Source organism: Cydia splendana, chromosome 4 (genome assembly GCF_910591565.1).
Source record: "Cydia splendana chromosome 4, ilCydSple1.2, whole genome shotgun sequence".
NCBI lineage: Eukaryota > Metazoa > Arthropoda > Insecta > Lepidoptera > Tortricidae > Cydia > Cydia splendana.
This window is the reverse complement of record NC_085963.1, coordinates 5886303-5912216: the sequence shown is the minus strand read 5'-3', so window position 1 is coordinate 5912216 and position 25914 is coordinate 5886303. Positions and strand designations below refer to the sequence as shown.

At 41.9% G+C, this 25914-nt stretch overlaps 2 protein-coding genes across 2 annotated transcripts in view; both read left to right on the top strand.

Annotated features, from left to right (window-relative positions):
- The window catches only part of LOC134789727 (tripeptidyl-peptidase 2), a 29771-nt gene extending 27962 nt beyond the window's left edge, over positions 1-1809 (top strand). The window contains 1 exon segment of the mRNA XM_063760359.1: positions 636-1809. Coding sequence (XP_063616429.1) covers positions 636-845 — 210 coding nt within the window. The 3' untranslated portion in view covers positions 846-1809.
- Positions 1810-11854: 10045 nt separating this feature from the next.
- Positions 11855-25491, top strand: LOC134789682 (fatty acid synthase-like). Its single transcript, XM_063760279.1, has 20 exons — positions 11855-11969; positions 13636-13790; positions 13900-14654; positions 14828-15058; positions 15183-15819; positions 16100-16293; positions 16531-16759; positions 17197-17447; positions 17528-17755; positions 18305-19142; positions 19284-19381; positions 19577-19774; positions 20410-20811; positions 21406-21612; positions 21940-22682; positions 22756-22895; positions 23120-23240; positions 23591-23790; positions 24054-24461; positions 24901-25491. Exons 2-20 carry the CDS (start codon positions 13646-13648, stop codon positions 25083-25085), a joined length of 6210 nt encoding a protein of 2069 aa, XP_063616349.1. The 5' UTR covers positions 11855-11969; positions 13636-13645; the 3' UTR covers positions 25086-25491.
- Positions 25492-25914: the final 423 nt, after the last annotated feature.

Sequence of the window (25914 nt, the reverse complement as noted above, 5' to 3'; positions counted from 1 at the left end):
GACAACGTTCAAATTTCAGTTCGATAAAAGTGAAACATAGAACCCTATAATGTTGGGCCAGCGATTTGTAGCAGGTAGTACAGTCAGCTGCATAGGAAAGGTACCCCCCCTGCATAGAACTTTGTATGCAAACGGGCTAAGCGAATATTATTGCTAACTGTATATAGACGGTGCTTTTGTATCTTCATCCTCAGTCTCTAAAATTTCCGTCATGCGCATGCCATTTTGTTACGTACAATTTGGCCTTGGCCTATATTTAACGCCAAGCGTTGTATTGTACAGCAACATTTTAATCCAGGATCTAAAAACCTTGGGCTTACGGCGTAAAAGGCAAGCGCGATGAACAGACTAACCTACAGAGCGTCAAATTTACTGTCGTCAGAACAGGTGTGAACAGTTCATTGTGGCGCTGTTTGGGAGTAGTCTAATTGAGTAATATTTCCTTAGTGCGGTGTTTTTTTTATAAGAAGTGGGCAGCTCCGAAGCATCCTGATTGTTGGTATGAATTGACAATGATAAGTTTTCGATTTAACCCCCAACGTGGCAAAAACTCCAACGCTCACGGTCCCTATTGAAACTTATGAACTTATACAGGACTTCCTAATACATGTCTCTAATTAGTATTATTACCTCAGGCGATCCACTACGGCGTTTGGCACTGCTTCACCCTCAAGCACTGGGGCCGCGCGATCAAGCTCCTCGCCAAGATCCAAGAAGACCGGCCCTCGCGCGAGATAGAAGAGCGCCTCGTCCAGGCGTACACGCAGCTCGGCTGGGACTACCTCGTCAAGTACTCGCAGTTGTCCATACCGATCAAGTACCCTAGCAGCTACCGTCCGTTCTAAATTTTAACTTACCAATATCCAAGATTACCGCCGCCTGAAATATGGTAGAGGCATACAAACGGGGGGCGTAGCCGAGATGATAATCGTATATAAATGCCAATCGAAAAGTAGACATATGTAGGGTGTGGTACGAAAAGTGGCGTGATTATTTTCATACGTTATTTTAATTTCGTTTGTTATTTTCTACAAACGATTGGCACTTAGCTAGTCTTTCTCGGCTGGACTTACCTAAAATAATTGATACATAATTTATATATACAATTTATAGAATTTAATTATGTGACTAAGAACTGACTTCCTAAAGCTCTGGTTTTCTAGGATAGCGTAATACACCGGTGAATGACGTCACTAGAACGTTGTGTATGTAAACAAAATGGCGCGGTTTCCTAGAGGGCGGTGATTGAAGGAACATTCGTTTTGCGCCCGTAATATTACGACCGCTGTATAACGGCACCGCTATCCTAGGAAAGCTTAAGCGTGTCGTAAAAATGCGATCGCGTTTGTTTTTAAATCCTTTGTCAACATGTTCGATTAGAAATTCAAAGTCTATTTTTGATTTATTTATCAATTGACAATCTTAATCGCCATCGCCTATAAAAACGCACAAAATTTAGCTTAGTGCAGAATTATATCAAGCTCGTTTCATATGTAATATTTATGTAAAACAGTCGTAATTGTTAAACGTATTGTGCATTTTCACACGAGCTTGTGAAGGTTACCTTTCAATGCCTAATACTCGAGATGTATTAACTATTATGATTTCATTTTATACGTATTTGCAAGCTATAATATATATGTATTGTATGCATCCCAAGTATTATGCATTGGCTTTTAATGAAATATTGAATGTACATATATACCTTATTTTTTGTACACACCATAAACCATTGTATACACAAGATATATCCAAATACATATTGTTAAGTATTGCTAGCGCAAAAATATATTACAAGATATGCCAGTTTCAGTGATTTTCCGTTACTGGAAATAATGGAGACCCAAGATTCTAACAAAGTATAAAAAAATATAAAAACACATGATGCACACTGCGGATATATTTAAAGACAAGATTAAGTGGATAAAATATTAACTGCCTATATAATAAAACATTAGAAATAGCATTGTAAGCATTGATACCTATCTTGTAGGTTAGTTATCCTCCTAAGGCCCAGCCATATAAATGCGAAACCCAAATTTTGCCAATGAAATTTAAACCTATAGTGCAGGAAATAAGGTTGAATTATATTTGTTTGAAAAGTAATGCAACTCTGTTCCAATTGAATATTATTATGGTTTAAACATCGAACTGAAGAAGTGCTATAGGTTGGACCTTGGGCCTTAGGAGGTTATGGAAGTACATGTTATCATTGAAGTGTTCATGAGGTTTTTAGACTTTACGCTAAACTCATTAGAGTATAATTTATCTTAAAATCGTTTACGTGTTTTCATTGCCTTTGATTGCAATGTAATAATCTGATCGGTACGGACGGTGCCACACCTCGGGATTCCGAGTAGAAATCTTATTCAAATACTCTAAAAAAATCATTTTTAAAATAACACTTAAGGTGCAGTGGGTTCAGAAAACGAAGTTTTTAAAAAGCCGTAGCTCTTTTTTGGATCACAATACGGCTGCCATACATTCAATTAACAATCTTGAGGGCTTTTTCTAGTGACTTCCGTGATTCGAATCCTAAGTTTTTGACTTTTGCTCGATAGAAAACGATCACGAACATAGGTCTAAAACGGACTTTAAACATTCGTAACAATTTGTGCACAAAAGATAAAAATATGAAAACTGCTTCTAATAACGCGCAATTTTATGCTTGAGCGAATTCCGCGATTACTTTTTTTTTTAATTTAACATTAAATAAATAAGTTCAAAAACATGATATCAGCGGTCCCGTGCACGCAACTTCTTTGATCAGATGCCCGCTGGGCTTGAACGAAGGCGGTCCTATCGCGGGGCGCACTAAACTGACAGTTGGGTTTTGCAATTATTTTGACATTAAATCATATACGTATACGAAAAAGTATACCAGTAGACAAATTGTATTTAAAAAAATAGGGTAAATTAATTATCATCACATAGAGCTCGGGTCTCATCTTAAATTTGATTTGTTGTTGTTTACGGGGGATAATTATTAAAAAACGCAGTAAACTATCTCAAAACAATACGGTTCTAAAATCATTTAAGTAATTTGCTCCTTCAAACCCCGCTTAAAATGAAAAAAGTTTGAAGACTCATACTTACTGATTGGAGTTAATTTTCATTATGCTGGTATTACCTAATATTGCGTACCCATGTGACTTCTGTACGTCAACGTCAATGAACTGATTGTGATGACAATTTTGTGATCTTGTATTTATGTTAGAGAACTTTTGATCTTCAAATATTGCCTATTAATACGGAACGATATGTAAATATTTCGTGTACTACTTGAAAATCTTGAAGCGGTACACCTATCTTGTTGCTGTGAGGTCCGCCCAGATATATAATGCGGTTACGTGCTGTTCTGCAAACCTTCACGAAATCAAGAATAAATAAACGACTATGGTCTAGCCTCAGTCCTAGTGAGTTTTTGCGGCTCGTGAGGCCGGGATATACTTGCCTACGAGGCTTACAGGCCAATACCGTTGCGGACTGGTTTACTGTGATTGTCTATGTATCGATTGTTATCCAAATTTACTATAAAATAAAACAAAGTTTCTAGTTCAATTATATTCTGTGCATATTTAATTTTATTTTTTATACCTCGTCGATGACAAACAAGCATACGGCCCGTCTGATGGTAAGCAGTCTCCGTAGCCTATGGACGCCTGCAACTCCAGAGGTGTTAGGTACATGCGCGTTGCCGTGCCTAACCCTCCGCACCCTCGTTGATAACTGGCAACCATACTCACCGGCAGGAACAATACTATGAGTAGGATCTAGTGTTATTTGGCTGCAGATTTCTGTAAGGTTGAGCTCTGCTCTAGATCTGGAATGACATCCGCTGTGCTGTGTCCTACCACACAAAGCGAGATGTAATTCACAGTGCCCATACCTCTCTTTTGGACGTAGTTCAAGGACCAGAGGAATGTCCATATATCTTAAGTATTTCCGTACTAAATAACTACACAGATTCAGATTCTGAACATATAACCGTAAGTTTACCAAAAATTTGGCGTAGCTGTACAGTCAGATGCAGAGAAAAACAATCCGCCAAAATTAAATTTCCACCCTGCCAGGACTTTATTTATTGATAAAGATAACGATATGTTTGCAAAAATGTAGTGATGAACATAGGTGGACAGTAATTTTGGATGCGTAGGGGAGAGCGGGGAAAAATGCAACACTTTGTACTTTGAACTTAGTTTCTGGCTAACCGTTATTATTTTGATGAAATTAATGTAGTCATATATAACTTCATTGCATGTTCTGTACATTAACATCTTGATTAACCTTATAATTGTGTATTTTGTATGTAAGTACCAGAGTGACTAAAAAATCGTCTTTTGTTACTCATGACCCGTTGGCGTGCAGAAAGTAACACGTGTGGGTCAAAAGTAACAAGACACAGTGGGCTGTAATTAATATAATATGATAGGTATATCAAATCAAAAAAGTACTAATTAAATATGTAAATTATTATTGATCACACACTTTAATATTTGCATGTTTTTATTTCAAGTGATGAGGTCAATTATTCTGTTATAAACATGTTTTCTACTCAGATAATTCAGGATACTGATAGAGCTGAACACCGCCGGATTTGGCCCGCGGGCCGGGGTTTGGCGAGCCCTGGTTTAAATCATCATTGACGCATTAAGCATGTGACACCATATTAGATTCAATAGGTATATATTGTATGGGATGTAAATGTTACTTTTGTACCTATACGGCTTTGTTACTTTTGTACCCGACCGCATTTTTCTGAAAACATGAAAGATATCTTTGAAACGGAACGTGGTCGAGAAAATAAATTGCAATCAATCTAATCAATAATCAATATCCCTTCGGGTGGCAGGGCCTCCGGTTGAAGGGTAGGAGAAATGGCGCGGCCATTTTTTTAAATATGCCCCTGCGTGGCAGAGGGCGGGAGCCGGACACTTCCCTAATTGGCGGCGAACCGGGAGACGGTTCCGTCATAACAAGCCCGTGAGTGGCAGAGACCGTCTCCCGGCCTCTGTGCGACATCGTATTTCGCGCCTAAAATAAAACCGTTAAAACTATGCCTTGCTTGTTCACTCTTGCAAGATGCATTCGTCAATAAACAAGGATGGTATTCCTTAACGGTCGAATTCCCGCGTAAAATAAAGTTTGTTAGAACTGTGTGAATCATATTAAATGTATTGTTTTGTCATAAAAACTGCTTTTTCTACAGTCAATTGTTTTATTTCCTAATTATACGTATTTTTATACATGAAAGTAGAAAAAAAATTGGTAATAATATGAGATTTGATCAAGTCCAGCATAATTCACATAAAATAGAATGTAATTCATTGGTATACAATCAAATAAACCACTTTATGCTGAATTCAATAATACATAGTTAATATATATCCTTCATACATATTTTTTGAGAAACGGTCATATTTCTAACACGCGCCAAATTCGCGATGACCATCCTGGAGGCCCCGCCACTTGACGTATATTTTTCCAAAATGGCCGCGCCACTCAACCTCAACCCACCGTTAAATCTGAGGCGCCGCCATTCAACGGCTTGTTATGTCTGTCCGTCTCCCGGCTCCCCGCCACTTACCGTAGAGACCGGGAGCCGGACAATGCCACTCTAGGGGATATGCAAATATTCAGAAACTGTATGTATTTTAATACAACGTAAACATCAAATAACTAAAAGTCGAAAAACGTACTTTTGATTCGAAAAATCACGTTGGGTCCTCTCACACAACCTAATAGCACGTGGCGCCCGTTTCGACTGAATGCAAGTGAAGGGGGCGCCACTGTCTATCACCTAATAGCAGCGGAGTGGTGTTTTGACTATTAGATACACCTACAGAGCAATAGTTACTTTCCTTTCCACCCGTCGTTACGTTTGTCCCCGCTCTCCCCTACATTTCACTTGAAAAAGCATGCAAAATTTTCTTATTAGCTAGGTACTACAATTAAATATATACAGATTGAAGCTAAGCTAAGTTAAGTAAGTTATACAATAATAACATCATCGGAATACACATATGATTTCAATGAAATTGTCTTTGAATTGATTTTGCGCCTTATCGAAAGCCCTATTGAATAGAGTAGTACCTAAATAACGTTTTTCATCTGACGACTTCTGTATTTATTCGGTTTATTTAGTACGCGTATCTAATGAATTCGATTTTAGTTAATTTACATTTAAATACGTCACATGTGACATGAACAGACAAGGAGAGTAAGATAAAATATATTGTTTCTCTTCCTTCTTTCAATGGAACTTTTTTAGAGTTTCTCTTCCTCAAAGGAGGCTAGTGGTTAACACGAAACTCAAAATACTCTCATTTGCATCTTAAAAAATACAGGATGGGTCACTGACCTGTCCCAGTAAAGTGAGGTAGTGTGCGTGAAGTGTGCTTGTGTGTGAAATGGGGTAATTTGACAGAATCTGAAAATTTTCCTCGGGCATACCTCGCCTTAATAGAATTACTTTGTCGAACAAGATCGCGGCATTTGAGTCATATCCATATTATGATTTCTAGTTTACACTCGAAATCCCGCGGTGTGGCACCTTCAGTGCCGATCACTGTTAATAATTGACTTCACCTAATCTTTTATTACCTTTCGTTTCATTTACATACCTATTATGTTATCCAAAACTTTAATTTTAGACAAGAAGTAAAGTCGGGGTGCTTTTTGTTTATGCTCAAACATTTATATTACCTATTTGTAAACATTTAACATGTTTCTTATATTGTTAAGATTATATTTTACAACGTAAATAACATTGTTCGTAAGAAAACTTGCCAGTATTGTGACAAAAGTAATATTAATATTTTTCATTATATTCTATTATAAAGTCATTTCTGATACCCTGTTTAGTATAATTAGTTACTTTCTTTACGTTTATATCTGACAGTCTTTATCATATTATATAATGCAATCGACCCTTAAGTTATATTTTATTGTCGAAATTGTAAACGAATGACCTCACTAGCGTAATAAAAATGTATATTGTATTACACCGAATCGAAAATTAAGCAATATTTTACATAAAATAATAAATACACTTTCATTGTGATGCGTGAAATCAGAACTTACTTACCTGCCAACATAAACACGCTTATAACCAATCTTGGACCTTATGTCTTGGACATAAGGTTTATGAATTACCACTTAAAAGTGACACGAAGCCAAAAAGCCGCTCAGATACGCTCTTATTTTAAAACGGCATGCTTAAATTACTTACATGAAACTTTGCATGAACTTTTAAGTACCTACCTGTGTGTGTCGTGCAGAAGTTATACATACTTACAAAATTTATATTCGATCAATAGGGAATATTAGGCAAAGCTCTGCGTAGGTGGCACCTTTGTGGCACATACAGTAAACAAACCACATTGACACATGGCCTACCGCGAAACAAGAAAATCGAAATTTCGTTATCTAATCTCTCTATCACTCTTGCATATTCGAGCGATAAAGAGGCAGATAACTAAATTTCGATTTTCGCGTTTACCGGTGGGCCCTTGTTAACAAACCGCCTTGATGCATCAATGTCATATTTTATTGTCTGTGAAAACTTGTCAAAAAACAGTTTAAGGCACAGTATGTATAAGTTAGTCTATGAATTTACTAAGTCGGTAGTGCTGCACTCTGGCGGCAGAACATTGCAGTAATATCCCCTATTTACTTTGTACTTAACAAGACTAGTAACAGACATATACAGGTCGTCCCACGACTTGGCCACATGGAGAGGAAGTACTTTAAATACTGTAGATAGGAAATTTTACTGAAAGAAGGCTTCATTTTTATTTTAAAAACAATACGAACTGCATTCAAAGAATTTTCAATATCGCCTATCTGAACCGGGAATCTTTTCTTTCAGTAAAATTTACTTTTAACAGTATTTAAAGTACTTCCCCTCCATGTGGCAAAGTCGTGGGACGCCTTGTATATAATTATTTGTTACATTACCCTGTTATTCCAGAATGTTTTAAAATAAGAACGCTCGATTGTATGGCGGCGGCTGAATTCGTGTGACTCTGCGTGGACATATATGTACAAATACATAGTCCCAAATGCAATCTGTTATAAAATTACATAATATAATGAGTGCGCCATACAACTTAGTTTTATTATGCGTCATTATATTGCACTAAGATGGGTCTTATTCTTGTATTCATAAATATGTGTACCTTAACATACTTATGAGTGCGCAATTGATAAAATACACTTAAAAATATGGAAACTCTTTTTTTTAAATTGACATATATATTCTTATTTTATTCGCCACATGCCACTTGGGTCCATCCCTTTTCCAGTCAAGGTCATACATATGCCTAGTATAAGAGACGCAGATATGCATTAGAGAACAAGTAGGTAGTACCTATTGGTATCTCGTTCCTCTGTATACAGCGTCCTTAGCGTCAAAACTCAAACATTTATTTAGCAAATAGACCTCAAGGGCACTTTTACACGTCAATATGCAATTTACATAAATCATCAACAACATCACTAAGTACAATTGCAAATATTAATTCAATAGAATAACATAATTAGTAATTACTTAGCTTAGAGAATAGAGATGTATAAAGTCTCTATATGTCGAATTATACAAAATTAGGTAGGGTAAATCGTCGATTACTGGCCACCGGCTAATAACTGGCTACCCTAAAACAAAAATGAATTCTATTCACCTATAAACAGAATTCATTTTAGTATAAGGTTTCAATAAGTGGCCACCCTTCAATAACTAGCCACCTTATACTAAAATGAATTCTGTTTATTCAATTCAATACATTTATTTCAGACTGCATAGGTCCATAAAATTGTTAGTATTACAAGTACTTACATTTAAGAGTTAGTGCCTACATGCTAAACATACATGAAAATAATTAATAAATATATAATAATATCCACGGCACAGAACTAATTAACATGTAATAAGAATATATCAAAATTAATCAATGAAATTCCTATTTATTTTACATTAAAATGAGAGGTCTGCCGCCTGTATGCACATAGTTCCAATGCCTCATAGGTGAATAACCTTTATTTTTAGTTTAGGGTGGCCAGTTACTAACCGGTGGCCAGTTATTGACGAATTACCCTACTGCTATAGTTTAAAACACAAACAAATACTAAAAAAAACTAAAATTCTTTAGAGGTGTAAATGTCTCTGTGTAGCAGCGGCGTCAGCAGTGTCCTTTAGTTTGGTCTACGTTCGCTCAATAAATGTTTTAGGCAATAATTATGTATACAGTGTGGCATCTTTTATGTCGCTATAATACGCGGTCTGGCTCAAATCGCATCCAGTGTGATAACCGCCGAAGAGTTTCACAAGGGCCACGAAAAAGATGAAGCGCTTAATCGTGGCCACTGGCTTAATTTTCGACTTGAACGTAGACCTTTTGGGTACTAAGTTACGTTAATATGTAAAAATAGTATATCGCCTTCAAGTCACATAAGGTGCTTACCACATAGTCAATCACGTTTTAAACTTGTGGGTTTTAGTTTGGCAAATATAATGTTATAAACGGGCCGGGCGTTCGCTGAAAGTATGTTTGATGTGGTGTTTGTGCCACCACTTTTTAAACAAATTCTGTATGAAGCAATCGAACCACATATACCCTTATTATTAATGAATGAATGAATGAATGAATATACTTTATTTCAGACCAGGATTAATATTTTATTATTTTTATTTATACCTATATTGTCAAATATGTAATTGAATTTTAATTGAAATACCTATGTAGTTTTTCAATTTACGTATTAATTTCCACATAGAGCAATAATTAAACTTATTTGTTGTTGTTATTGTATATTTAAACACTGTGTTTGTTGAGAAAGGACCATTAAGATGAGCTGGGTGCGTAGCCAACATGCCAATCGTTTACGATCCATAGCGAACGAAACGCAACTGTCACTGTTCCACTAATATGGAGGAGTGATAGGGAGACAAAGCGTGTCGTTGTCGTAGCGCAAGCGATTGTCACCTTGGATAGGCACCCTGGAATAATATTTAGCGCGCGGCTGACGATCTGCTAGATAGAGAGACTTGGCGTGAGCTCTTGAAGGCCCTCTGTACCACTCCTACCTTAATATAGGAACAACAACATAACCAAACATATGAATGTATCTCGAATTCTTTTCTAAACTAAAACCCATTAGATGTCCTTGGGAGTCACTTGGAATCTCCCCAAATTTAAGGAGATTTCTATAATAATGTAGTAGTTAATATTGTGCTTCGCGATTATGATAGGCAATGTTTTTTTAATGAATTGTTGATAAGCAGAAATAAAGCGTTTTATGATTAATTTGTATTTTTTTATTTTATTACTTAATTTTAACACTTAAGTATTTAATCAATATTTGTTAAATAATGAATGAAAAATTTCTCAACTTCAAACTTTTAGCTATCTTCTAGTGATTAGTTGAGGTTTTTAAAAAACTGTGACAGTCGCCAAGGCCCCCCGCAATCTCAACGACCAAAAAACCTGACATATTAGGGGAAATCCTGACGTATGGCAACCCTAGCCACGCTCGTGTTATGAGGACACACACAGGCCCGGTGGCGACGCAGCACAGGTGCACTTGTATGTTATTTATTTTATTAATCAATTCACAAATAAGCTTATATTATTATGTCTATAGACTAAGGCGCTTATAAGTAAAGTACACAAATACTATAAGCTCTATAAGTAATACAAATTAATGACGTCAAACTTACACTACCTACCTAAGCCAACGCCAACGTTAGCCACATGAGTTAGCCACCTATTCAATTTCTTTGTCCAATGTGTATTGCATCTCACATTTTGCTTAATGAGAAAGTGTGACGCAATTGCATTGGAAAAAGGAATTGGACCGGTGGAATACCCTTACACAGATAAATTCAATTAAAAAAGTTATTAAAACGAAAATATTACTTTGCTAATCCGCGAAAAGATAACGTGCTAGTCAATCAGTGCTAACCCGTTATACTTACTTGCGTATTTTTACATGCAATTAATATTCCCACCCTCCCACCGCAAAAATAAATACGCAAATAAATATAACAAACCACCACCAAAAGAATAATCCTCGACACGTGTTTCGCCTCTCTACGAGGCATCCTCAGGAGTTGTTGACGGTCTGACGTCCGGCAACGGAATACCGTCAACGAAACAACTCCTGAGTATAACGGGTTAGCACTGATTGACTAGCACGTTATCTTTTCGCGGATTAGCAAAGTAATATTTTCGTTTTAATTAATATGGATTTCCGCAAAGTAACGCCTGATTCTATTCACTAAAAAAGTTATGTCAATAATATAAATTAATATTTGTAATAAATAAAAATTAAATACATTAAAAAAATCGTACATGGCTCTAATAATTTGGTAAGACGTATGATAAAATGACAAAACCAGGTAACCGCAGAGACATGTCATAAAGAGCGCTCTTGCAGAGGGAGCGTTTGCAGCCCAGCGTGTTCGCTTCACCGGACACGCAAACAGGCGCCTTTTACCGACCATGCTGGCCGGCACAATTTTGATTTTGGATAATACTGGTTCAATGGTGGACAAATATTCAAAAAAACGATGGATTTATCACAATTCTTTTATGTTGACTTTTCATTATTTTTAGATATTAAAACAATTTAATTTAGATTTGCACAAAGAAATGCGAACCTGCGCGTGCGGTCATTTTTGCTGGAGAGAGCAGAGAGCGAGCATAGATAAAACAAGACTACAAATCACTAAGAAGATACTATGTAAGTATAATTGGATACTATACTAGGCAGTATAGCGCTGTTCTATGTTGACAATAAATCGCAAATTACTTACTTAAATACATATTAATGCTCAAACAGCAGGCGGCGCCGCGACACCACCGCCCTCCCTACCCCTCCTCCGCAGGGCAACGTCGAGGGACAGACATATCCTTGCCACAGTGCACTTGGATTCGAGTATTGAAACGAACGAAATCCGACTAAATTACGTGAGTGAATATATTTTTACACACTTTTATTTAGCTTATTAAGTTATTATATTGTATTAGGTATATATAGCAGTGCTTCAAATCTTGTAACTAAAATTTGTACCACTTCCCGGTATCTTAAGGGGCCCACAGTTTACCAGTTCGCTGGACGATATCGGCCTGTTAGTTAATCGCAAAAGGTGAGTTGCGAACACCCTGACAGGCTGATATCGTCCGGCGCACTGGTAATATGTGGGCCCCTTAAGAGCGTACGACTTGCGATCCGGAGGTCGCAGGTTCAAACCCCGGCTCGTACCTACCAATGAATTTTTCGTAACTTATGTACGAAATATCAATAAAATTGATATTTACCAGTCGCTTTTTGGTAAAGGAAAACATCGTGAGGAAACTGGACTAATCCCAATGAGGCCAATTGGAAGGTCAGATGGCAGTCGCTTTCGTAAAAACTAGTGCCGACGCCATTTCCTGGGATTAGTTGCCAAGCGGACCCCAGGCTCCCATGAGCCGTGGCAAAATGCCGGGACAACGCGAGGAAGAAGATGATGATTTTAAAAGTAAAACTCATTTATACCTCTTGGTTCGTATCGTATACATATAGCTACAGAATTTAAAAGAAAAAGCTATAACTCAATTTTTGGCAACAGTATTGTAATCTAAAAAAGCGTTACGACTTTTCAAAAACTCCGTTCTCTGAGCCTAATGCACAAAAATGCATTAAAAGCATACCTACAACCGAATTGGAATTTTGAATTCGGTCATCATTTTCTTGCATTCTTGTCTGTCTGTTGCCATTTATTTCCAGTCTTTTCCTATTGTTTCTACCTCGTAATACCTATATAGTGGGTATTATTAAGCTTCCACCTGTGTAAATAATTTGCGAATATTTAAGTAAGAGGCTCTGTGAGCTATAGATCTCGCGATAAGATTGATAATCTTCACACATATCTGGCCTAGTGGGTAGACTGGGTAGTGACCCTGCCTATGAAGCTGATGGGCCCGGGTTCGAATTCGGTAAGGGCCGGCATTATATGTAAAAACAAAAAAATACTTCGTTGAGTGAGTCAATATCACAGCGTAGGTACCTACTCACAACGGTCTAAAGTATGGACCCTAATGGTAATGTTAATGCCACTTAAGTCCTTTATGCCAATTTCAACTGTTTCGAACATTTTCCAAAAAACAAAACGATATAAAAATTCTATGTGACTACTTCAGTATGCTTTAATTTCACGAGAATTAGTTGAGAATTGCGACCTGTAGTACGGGCAGGGACCGTAGATCTGCTACGTCATTTGATACAAAGATAAACCCCATGGCACTCGTTCATAAAGTGATGCTAAGATTCGAAAAAATTGTTACAAAAAATAGCACTTTCCGAAAGCACGAAAAAAGTACCACTTCCGGTGACAAAATAAAGTGAAATTTACGTCATCTGATACAAAAATGAGACTGGTGGCAACAGATATTTAATAATACCGCAATTTATAGTATGTAACTTTACAAAACACTCGTCTGCCAGCTCCTAAATGGCCGAAAGTGCTCGGCAGACGGCAGACTGTTTAAAGTTCGTCAAATTTTAGTTTTTTTGTAACCACATGTTGCCACCAGTCTCATAGTTTGTTGTTGTTTGTTTAAAGGGTATACCTTACCTAGGGGTATTTTCCAGATACCTTGCGATGAACAGAAACAGTAACGATTCGGAGGTGGTACTGACGGGGCTGTCGGGCCGCCTGCCCGAGTCAAGCAACATCGAAGAGTTTGCGCAGCATCTGTTCGACGGCGTAGACCTCGTCACTGCTGATGACCGCCGCTGGACTCAGGGTGAGCACTCGCTATGCAAATATGCGACATGATTACTTATTCCTTCATCATGCATCATAAAAAACTATTGCTTACTGGTTCCTGAAATCTGTTTCGTTGGTTGTTTTAGGTTTGGACGGATTGCTCGAACGCAGCGGCAAGCTCAAGGATCTAAAGCAGTTCGATGCTGGTTATTTCCGCGTGCACGCCAAGCAAGCACACGTCATGGACCCGCAGCTTCGGTTGCTGATGGAGGTGGTGCACGAGGTTATAGTGGACGCCGGCCTCAACCCCACCGAGCTACGCGGCTCGCGCACCGGAGTCTATGTCGGTGTTTCTAACTCGGAGACTGAGGAGTGGTCTGCAAACATGGACAACGGATACGCAGTGACTGGCTGCGCTCGTGCCATGTTTGCTAACAGGATATCTTATACGTTTGACCTCAAAGGACCATCGTTAGCCATTGATACCGCTTGTTCTAGTTCCATGTATGCGTTAGCACACGCCTTTGATGCCATTCGCAACGGCTCATGTGATGCCGCTGTAGTTGCTGGGACCAATCTCTGTCTCAAGCCAAGCTCCGTAAATTTCAAAAAGCTGAATATGTTATCGCCTGAAGGACGTTGCGCCGCATTTGATGCTAGTGGTCGTGGTTATGTACGGTCCGAGGCGGTTGTTGCCCTGCTGCTGCAGCGCAGCCGCGATGCGCGCCGTGTGTACTGCACAGTGCGTGGTGCAAGCATGAACAACGATGGCTTCAAGGCGAAGGGGATCACTTACCCTTCCGGCGTGATGCAGGGCCGACTTGCCCAAGAGACTTTTGAGAAGGCACATCTTCGGCCGCAGGACGTCGTCTACGTGGAGGCACACGGCACCGGTACTAAGGTAAGCCACCGGTAGAGTCTGTGCGGAAAGACAAGAGTCGTGGAATGAATGGGGCCCAATACATTCCACGACTCTTCTCTTTCCGAACATACTCTCGAAACCGCATAGCTTATATACGTTGACGTCTATAACATGATGTTACATGACTTGAGTATCTTTACAATGTTTTATAGGCTGGTGACCCACAAGAGATAAATGCGATCGCAGAACTATTTTGCAAAGACCGGCTGACACCTTTGCTAATTGGTGCAGTCAAGTCCAACATGGGACATGCAGAGCCAGCCTCCGGGCTCTGTTCTGTTGCTAAGGTGGTGCTGGCGATGGAGCGCGGTATGATCCCCGGTAACCTACACTACGAAAATCCCAATGAGAAAATCCCAGCACTCAGAGACGGCCGCTTGAAGGTAACATACACAAAACAAATAAAATATACGTTAATATATTTCACAGTGAAATTTTTACTTGATTATTAATGAAAATGGCGTTAAAAATTATACCTTTGAAATTGTATAGGTGCCTATGTTGCAGGTAGTACAAGAGAACACGCCATGGAAGGGAGGGCTAGTGGCAGTGAACTCGTTCGGGTTCGGAGGTTCAAACGCACACGTGATCCTCGAGGGAGGGCGCGGAGAACGTCCGCGGCTCGCAGAGTACCCAGTTCCACGTCTCGTACTGGCTTCGGGTCGTACCGATGAGGCCACTCAGCGGCTGATCCGACTGGCTGCCGCGCACCAGCATGACACTGAGTTGCATGCTCTTTTCGACACTATGCACGCACGTGCCATCCCCGGCCATCCATATCGCGGGTTTGGCGTGCTAGATCCGGAGCACAATGTTGAACCCATTATTAAGGTGTTGAAAAGTGACGACGAGGCACGTCCGGTCTGGTTAGTGTTTAGCGGCGTGGGCTCTCAGTGGTCTGGAGCGGCGCGTGAGCTGATTCGCTTGCCGGCGTTTGCGTCAAGCATCGCGCGCTCGTCTGCGGCATTGAAGCCGCATGGAGTGGACCTTCAGTACGTGATTGCAGACGCACCGGACGCTATTTTTGACAACATCATCAACACTTTCGTATCCATCACCGCCATACAGGTGGCATTGGTGGACGTGTTACGCGAGCTGGGTGTGCATCCCGATGGTATTATCGGTTCTTCTTGCGGCGAAATCGGTAAGTGCATTCCTGTGCTAAAATTTATAAAGAGATTCATAGAAGGCTTTGACTCTGTGCCTATTGAAGCGTTTCGTTAAGTTGTTACGTAGTGGCCTATGTTAGTAGGGTAGATATGGGGTTTCTAGCGCACTTTAGGTAGTTATCTCCCCCCGCGGGGTGAGGGGGAGGGGCCTAGAGGGGGAGCGGGTGAGGGGGAGGGGAAGGGCCGGGGGGAGATAACTAATACCTAAAGCTCCATATCTACCCTACTTATGTTAATATGTTAATTGGGGTGCAGGGTGCGCATACGCCGACGAGACACTGACGGTGGAACAAGCGGCGCTGTGCGCGTACTGGCGCGGGCGAAGCCTTCTGGATGCGCGGGTAGCTCCGGGCGCCATGGCCGCCATCGGTATGTCCTGGGAAGAAGCTCAACTACTCTGCCCACCTGACGTTGAATGCGCTTGCTACAACACCCCTAACGATATCTTGGTGAGGCCACAATCGTACTCGTATTTAATACACTAAGCCAATAATGCTTAGTTTGGTATAGGAATTTGGTAAAATCACTGACTTCATCAACCATTCAGACCTGCAAGAGCAGATTCTAGGTATTCTCTACAGGAAAGGAGACTTTTGTCTGACACCTGAAAAGAAAGAATAGATTCATAAGTTCTCGTCTGCCTGGAGCTTGCGGACAAACTAAAAATTAGAACACTTCTTCTGCAGGTCTCAGGCCCTCCTGCTTCAATTGAAAAGTTTATGGCAGAACTATCCGCGAAAGGCGTGTTTACGCGGCGGATCAATAGCTCAAACATGGCATTTCACAGCAAGTACATTGCTCCTGCCGTACCAATCCTGCATGCCAACCTGCTAAAAGTTATCCCCGAGCCCAAGACGCGCAGCGAACGTTGGCTTTCAACCTCTGTACCACAGGAACAGTGGAACTCAGATTTAGGTATTTTATTTTAAGTAATATTGTTTGTGCACGTGGCAGGCCAAAACGGAGATGGCGGGATGACCTGGACCGCTTCCTGAATAACTGGCCGGAGGAAACACCAAATCGGGAGTCATGGAAATTAAGGGTCTTTGCCCAGCAGTGGGACACTCAAATAGGCTAGGATTTTTGTTTTGTACATAGGTTTTATTTTTGTTACAATCGCAGACTGCAGACGTATTGACCGCCGACCGCGCGTTTAACGCATAAAACAACCACGGGTTCTCACTAACATACATACTAACGGGCAAGTTAAATAAAAGCTTGTAAAAATTCAGAACATTTCCCCAGAGACACATTTCCGTCCGTAAAGGGTTAATGTAAATGGGCATCATACAGTTGTTTTTTTTATTTAAATATAGTTTAAGCACTGACTGATACGAAGTATGATCTTGCAGCAAGGTTAAGTGACGCCACGTACCACGTGAACAACTTCACGTCACCAGTTCGGTTCGCAACGGCGCTGGCGCATGTGCCAGAGAATGCACTGGTTGTGGAATTGGCGCCACACGCTCAGATGCAGGCGGTGCTTAAGAGCTCGCTGCCTGACGCGGTGCACATCCCACTGCTGCGCCGTGAGGCGCTCGATACGCTCGTACACTTTCTCACTGGTGTAGGCAAGATCTACGCAGCCGGCTTGCAACCAGAGGCAGGTGCTCCTTATAATCTTTATTTATACTGCTTTAATTGAACCTTCATCTTACATGATAAACTTTTTAATGTATTAAGGTGGCGCGCTTATATCCAGCGGTGTCCTGGCCCGTGTCGCGCGGCACACCCTCACTCGCGTCTCACGTTGGCTGGGACCATTCCGTCGAGTGGACCGTGGCGGACTCCAAGACGGCCGCCAGTAGCGGTCAAAACGTCGTCGAGTACAACCTCAACAATCCAGAAGACGCTTTCTTCTCCGGATACAATATTGATGGCAGGATCCTCTTCCCCGCCACTGGATACCTCGTAAGTTAGCACAGCATCACAGCATAATAATAGATATCAGAAAAATGCCGTAACATAAAATCTCTATATACCTATAGGTTGTCATTGAATTTAACATATCCTCACTGACAGACAAGTTTTGTGTGCACTACAAAACCTATAGTCTACTTACGAACGAAAACGTACTTGTCGTAACGAATAATATTACATTTATGAAGCAATGAAGTTGGCAAAGGTTGGCTAAATTGCTATTAATATTAAAGCAGACGCTTACAATGTCCGGCTTGAAGGACCATGAGAGAAACTCTCTTTCTCTTGGTGGTGTAATGTAATGAAAACTAACGTATACTTACATCAGAAAGTAATTAAATATTTAATTTAGAATTTTGAAAACATACCTACTGAAGCATTTATGAAATAATTATTTGTCACACAAAAAATACGTAGAGGGTGTGTCCAGTATTGTATATCTATTATTGCTTAATTTATTGCTCTTTGTCCAAATCAGAAGTTATATGCTCAGTGCAACTGTTTAAAAATAGTTACCTAAATATAATTACCTGCCAACAGACCCTGGTGTGGATGACTATGGCCAAGATGCAAAAGGTAAAGATAGAGGAGGCAGCGGTGGTGATAGAGAATATGCACTTGCGTCGTCCTACCATCATATCCCGCGATGCGCCAGTTCAGTTTCTTGTCACAATTTTTAGTGGTTCTGGAGAATTTGAAATTTGCGAAGGCGATGACGTCGTGGTTTCAGGATCCATACGACTTACCAACGACCCTGCTTCAGAGCGTCTGTCCTCCACCAAGTTGGATACAGACGAGCAAAAGGAGGACCTACCTTCACTCACCTCTGCAGAGGTTTATAAAATACTGCATCTTCGTGGTTATTACTACGAGGGCTTGTTTTGCGGGATCCAGTCTTCGGATGCGCGTGCCACGTGCGGCATGATCGACTGGGCTGAAAATTGGATTTCGTTTATGGACACAATGCTTCAATTCCATTGTTTGGGCCAAGAATGCCGTGGTTTATATTTGCCTACGTTTATCCAAAGCGTGGTTATTGACCCTATGGAACAGCGAGCAGCGGCGACGGTGGCCAACGGCAGCCCATTGCCCGTCAAGGTGCACCGTGATATTGATATAGTCGTGGCGGGCGGCGTAGAACTCCGTGGCGTAAAATACTCACTGTCACCCCGCCGCGTCAACGTTGCGTTCACGCCCAATCTTGACAAATATGTATTTATTCCGTTTGAACGAGTATGTACAGACACTTCGGAAGAGCGTTATGCAGCCGCCACATTACATCTGGCACTTGAGAACTGCAGCGTGACCAAGTTGAAAGTCGCCGAACTAGCGCTAAATCGGCCTGCGGCAGCGCTGGTGCTGCCTTACGCCAAGAAAGGTATAGAATCCAACACATTTCTCATCTAGTAGGTATCTTTAACCTTTGGAACGCAAAGAACACATAGCTCTTTTTAAAAATTAAAACTATATAATGATGCCAAACATGTAAACCGTTTATGCTTTATTTGTGCTTGTTTAGTACTGGAGGCGGAGCCTCGAGTTCTCGTGGACGGGACGGTGGTCGCCGGCGCCGCCGCGGCGCAGTACTCCGCAGCAATGGCCTCGCAGGGAGTGCAAGTATTGGTTAATGATTTATTGAGAGCTAATAACACCATTTCAATTCACTTTCTTACATACGTTTTTAGAGAAGTGCCTACAAAACTTTATGAGTCAAGAAAAAAAATACCTGAAAGTCGCGCATTCATCCAGAGTTCCACGTGTTTATTTCGATGCATGCACGATCTGCACGAGAAAATGTTGTAATTTTTTCAGGTGTCAAATCAGGAAGTAGAAAGCGAAGGCTTTAGGACAGATTGGCACGTGATCTTGGCAACAGACCTGCTGACTCATCGGCCCGGGTCACTGTCTGCGGTGGCTGCTGCAGCGAGCTTCATTGTGCTGGATGAACCAGCACTGGCGTCTGACCAACCTGCTGTGCAATCGCTGCTTGAGGAAGCAGGTCTTATGCTAGTAATTAATGGCTATTTTAATACATTTCTTCCTCCGGACTACTACATAATATTATGTGTTCACATCAGCTATTCGGAAACCGGCTTTTTCTTCCCTGCTAGGAGGGGTAGGGTAGGGCTGCTAGGGGGTCAAAGTGGTACTTTTAGAAGTTCTAGGGCACTTTTTTGCATAAATGTTTTGAAATATGATAATTTTCTAATAATCATAATTACCTGATGTGAAGTGCAGTAGTAGGTATGTGTCAAATAGTAGCAAAATGACTTCCACTATGGGCGTTAATACTTGAATCCCTCACTACTCTCAGGTTTCTATTTTAGAATCCCGAGCGTAGCGAGCATTGTAGATTCCTTCGCTTCGTTCAGGATTCTATATACGCCCTCGCCGAAAATATGTAATTTTGCTCCCTTGTGACATAATCTACTATCGGTCTTATTCGAACAATGCTTCTAAGACATCACTGCGGTACGATACCTATCTGTCAGTATCAAAAATTACATTTATTCAACCAAAAACGTCCCATTTGACGCTAACAGATCGGCATCGTAAGGCCATAATAGACTTTTTAACTCAACTCAACTCAACATTGGATTTTGACACAGTATGGTAAACATTGAGTATCCTCTATGTGTTTAAAGATATCGTGCGCTCGTACCGCTTCGCGCGAGTATTTGCTGCTGCGGCGCGCAGCGGCCGTGCCGGCGACGAAGATCGTTATAGAAGCGCGTGACGACGACTACGCCTGGGTGGATTATCTGAAGGATGCCATGAAACGCGCAGAACGCGAGGACTTGCGCGTGTACTTGTGGTCGAGCGAGCAAGGTTCCGGCTTGCTGGGGCTGGGCACGTCCCTCAGGATGGAGTCCGGTGGGGATCGTTTGCGGGTTTACTACCTTCCCGGAGGAGTGGCCTTCGATCCTGCTGCGTCGATGTATTGCGCGCAGGTGCAACTCGACCTGACCGTGAATGTGCTGCGTGCAGGCGTCTGGGGCACTTTCCGTCATCAGTCACTTGGTGACGTCAACGAGGCTTTGCGACAGGTGAGTCTGTGTAGATCTTATCGTTCATCACCAGTATATATACGGCCTCCTAGCCTAGTCGGTAGTGACTCTGCCTATGAAGCAGGAGGTCCCGGGTTCGAATCCTGGTAAGGGCATTTATTTGTGTGTTCATTACAAATATTTGTTCCTGAGTTATGGATGTATATTAGTATTTGTATATATGTGTATATTATATACATATCGTCGTCTAGTACCCACAACACAAGCCTTATTGAGCTTACTGTGGGACTAGGTCGATCTGTGTATTATTTATATAAATGCAAGTTTTCTATTTCGGATTAATCATGTGCAAATTAAGTATCTACTAAAGCAGCATAAAAAATTTAGAAATCTGTCCTTATTTTCCATTTGATTGGGAACTAAAGTACTAAAAATCTTGAAGTTAAGATGCCGCTGTACTCAAATTAGTAAGATGTCGTAGGCATTACATATGTATTTATTGTCTCATTCCAACGTCCAGTTGTTGTTGTACAAGAACACAAGATACCTATACAATAGAAATTTTATAACGCACAAGATGAAAAAGCTGCTCGGCTCGACAGTAACTGAACTGAACCTGCGGTTCCGTTGCAGGTCCAACATGCATACGTGAATACGCTGACGCGCGGCGACCTGTCATCACTACGCTGGATCGAGAGTGACTTGCGTTACGCCTCGGTCACGTCGCGCCCTCTCACTGACCTGTGCCGCGTCTATTACGCGCCGCTCAACTTCCGTGACGTCATGATCGCCACGGGCAAGCTCCCGTCCGACGCGCTACCTGGGGACCTCGCTGAACAGGTACGTACGGAACACATAACTATTTATCTATTTGTTGTTAGTAAGACCAATAGGTTCCTACTGTTGTGCCGATTCCTTTTTTAGGGTTCCGTACCCAAAGGGTAAAACTGGACCCTATCACTAAGACTCCGCTGTCCGTCCGTCCGTCCGTCCGTCTGTCACCAGGCTGTATCTCACGAACCGTGATAGCTAAACAGTTGAAATTTTCACAGATGATGTATTTCTGTTGCCGCTATAACAACAAATACTAAAAAGTACGGAACCCTCGGTGGGCGAGTCCGACTCTCACTTGTCCGGTTTTTTTTAATAGCTTTCTTGGTTTTGTAGGAATGCATCCTCGGCTTAGAATTCAGTGGTTTCTCTTCAATTGGCAAACGTGTGATGGGCATGGTGCCAGCCAAAGGCTTAGCAACTACGGTACGGGCTGATAATAACTTTATGTGGGAGGTTCCAAAACAGTGGACGCTGGAGGAGGCGTCCACCGTGCCTGTGGCGTACGCGACGGCGTACTACGCGCTGGTGGTCCGTGGGCGAATGCGATGCGGCGAGACTGTGCTGGTGCATTCGGGCGCGGGCGGCGTGGGCCAGGCGGCTATCGTCATCGCCCTGCATGCGGGCTGCACCGTCTACACGACCGTGGGCACGCCCGATAAGCGCAGCTTCCTTCTCGAACGCTTCCCGCAGCTTGCGAATGCTAACATCGGTCAATCGCGCAATTGCTCTTTCGAACAATTAGTGCGGAAACGCACGCACGGCCGCGGTGTCGACCTCGTGCTCAACTCACTTGCGGGCAACAAACTGCAGGCGTCGCTTCGCTGTCTCGCCGAGGGCGGCCGCTTCCTCCAAATTGGCAAGGTGGACCTGAGCGCTAATACGGCGCTCGGCATGTCTGTACAGTTGAAGAACACCACTGTCCACGGAATTTTGCTAGATGCGCTGCTGGACGAGCGCAGCGAACACCCTGATAAGGCGGAGGTGTCAAAGTGCATAACCGAGGGCATCGCCACTGGGGCCGTGCGTCCGCTGCCCACCACCGTTTACTCCCACAACCAGCTTGAGGAAGCGTTCAGGTGGGTTCACGATTATCTATGATATGAAGCACAAGTGAAAACTTTCCCACCCCTAACGCCTGATGGTTTGCAGGTTCATGGCGACCGGTAAGCACATCGGCAAGGTGTTGATTCGCGTACGCGAGAAGGTTGATGACGATCCGGCACCAGCGCAGCTAATCCCTGCCCTGCCCAAAACTTATATGAACCCAGAGAAGAGCTACGTGCTTGTTGGTTAGTACCCTCCACGTAGGCCCGTGGTGCACATTTAATTATTACAATATATCTACTCTTAGCTATAACTATAACTCTCTTGGCTCTTAGCTATCTTGGCTATATCTCGCGCATGAGAGGAGGCCTGTGCCCAGCAGTGGGACGTATATAGGCTGAAATGATGATGATGATGATGATGATCTACTCTTATAATTGAGTAAGTGTAACAAGAGATGGTGATTCAGGTGGGCTGGGAGGCATCGGTCTGGAGCTGGGCGACTGGCTGGTGGGTCGCGGCGCACGCACGCTCGTTTTTAGCTCGCGCAACGGTGTGCGTACTGGATACCAGGCCAGGTACATTCGCAGGTGAGACACAGTGTTAACTTTCTTTTCAAAATCCTTTAACGAAAATCATAGCGAAATTTAGATCGCCAGCTGCTAAGAAGTCAATTTAACGACATACTAACTCAATGCAGTGAAAGGGGCGTTTTTAACACACACATGAGTATACCTTGACCCCCACCCCCGGTTGTTCCAATACGATTTCGAATTTTGATAATAACAACCTTCATGTGCATAAAGGAAAAAGTATGTGTAATAATGTCTGTCTGTATCCAAAAGGGACCACACAGATGATTACCGTATAGTTCTCAATACGGTAATCATCTGTGTGTCCACTGTCCTCTTATGTACCTCTAATTGTCTACTGCTAACAGATGGCGCGAATCAGGCGTCCGCGTTGTAGTGTCTACTGCGGATGCTTGTACGGCGCAGGGGTCACGCGCGTTGCTGCTCGAGGCGGCGTCGGCGGCGCCGATCGGCGGCATCTTCAACCTTGCCGCCGTTATGCACGATGCACTCCTCGAGAGCCAAACCCCGGAGCATTTCCAAGCCATCGCCCGCCCTAAGATTAATGGTCAGTGTGCCCTCCAGTTTTATTTTGATTTCATGTTATTTCTACACAAAATCACGAGCTTTTTGCTCTGCTCTGCTCCACTACCCTGTCTGTAAGATATAACTTTTTAGCGATAAGAGCGCCTGTTTTCTACCATAGTTTAAGTTATGTGCTTCATTTGTATGTCATGTTCTTTTTCATATTGGTGAGTGAGAGGATGTCCTCAAAAAGTGTTTGTTACCAGTAAATACTTTGTTTTATGATATTACTAATGGTGTTGGCAGCGACTCGTGAGCTGGATGCCGCATCGCGCGAGCTAGCGCCTGAGCTAGAGTATTTTGTGGCGTTCTCATCAGTGTCCGCCGGCCGCGGAGGCTACGGAATGAATGCTTATGGGTTCGCCAATAGCGCCATGGAGCGGCTGTGCGAGCAGCGGCAGGCGGACGGGTTTCCAGCGCTAGCTGTGCAGTGGGGCGCCATCGGCGACGTGGGCATGATCGTTGACATAATCGGATACCGCGACGTCGAGATCGGTGGCATGAGGGCGTTGACCATCAGCTCGGTATTAGAGACGCTGGGCGTGTTTCTGTCGCAGCCGCATGCCGTCACCGCCTCCACGGTCATTGGCGATAAAGGACGCGCCAATGACCAGTCGCTAAAGGGCCTCCTGCAGGCTGTCGCCGACATCCTAGGTACTTACCCCCTTTTTCATAAAAAAAAATACAATCCTCAATTAGTTCACTTATGTCTTAATGCCTTTCTTCGAAATACAGATTCAAAATGACAGATAAAGACAAACTATTAATAGCGAATTGAGGCATGCAGCGCGTTTATGAATGACGTCAGTAATCTATTTTTTGAAGCGAGTATTTTTTCATTGGATATATGTTTAATGTTAGTAGAACGGACATTAAATTTTGTTATCTGGTAGGTATAAAAATACCCAAAAATTCTATAAAAAATGTATAGCTAATTAGTAAAAAAATTTTTAGACAAAAGTGAGTTGAAATGCACAACTAATGACCCTTTTCATCTTAGATACTTTCCCAAATAAGTTTTAAGTCAAGATGCTAAACCGATGAAAATTGTCCTTCGTTAATTCGTCACTATTTAACTGCTTTAACGACGCAGGTATCACTGACGTGGACAAGGTGAATGAGATGGCGACGCTGGCCGAGCTGGGCATGGACTCGCTGATGAACACCGAGATCAAACTGGTGCTGGAGCGCGGCCACGACGTGTTCCTGAGCGCCCGCGAGGTGCGCGCGCTTACCTTCCGCGCTCTGCGCGATCTTGGAGCGTCTGCCTCGCGCTGAAGATATCTGCATTTTCTCGTAATTATACAACTTAAGTTTATAAATAAGAATAAGAATAAATTTATTCATAAAAAATAATCAGTTTCTTTAAAACAATATTATGAATACTAATCAACAAGCACAAATACTAGGTATCATCTGATTGATAGAGTCGAAAAGTGGTAGACCACTTTCTTGGCTGACTGTACATGTATTATGAACAATATTAGAAGTATAATTTTTGAAGTGAAAACTTCTATAGCGGCGCTGTGCACTTTTTGAGGTGGGGAAAAAATGTTAAACTCGAGACAGCGTAAGACGTAAGACGTAACCCATGGTATAATAATATACTCCGCCTGGTACTCCATTCCGAGATTCGCGTATGACCTAACTGACACGCGCCTACGTCATCATGCTGTTTACAGGTTCTCAAACTTTGAAATGTGGGAGAATTTTAACCAACGGTGAAAATTATTTTAACGGCATTAATTTTAAGTTATTCATGTAGAAACATAGTAAAATAAAACAAATCTAATGTATTAAATTAAACTTTATTTATCTATACAAGACAAACGTTTAAAAAACTAATTCACAGTTACACATTAATTACCAAGCTTACGACGTGAAAAGTTTGGAAAACACTGCGACTGCTGACACTGAGCGAGAAGGAAATAACAATTAACACGCGTTCGACAAGGATGACGGTCAGGGCATGAAGTTATCTAGATCCGAATTGTCAAATGTGCACAGCGCTATCCTGTGTTGCCAGTAGTATAAACAGAATTACCCGAAAGTCTGAAATTTCTTTCGTGAATCGGAAGATATTGCTAACGAGTAATTAAAAATGACG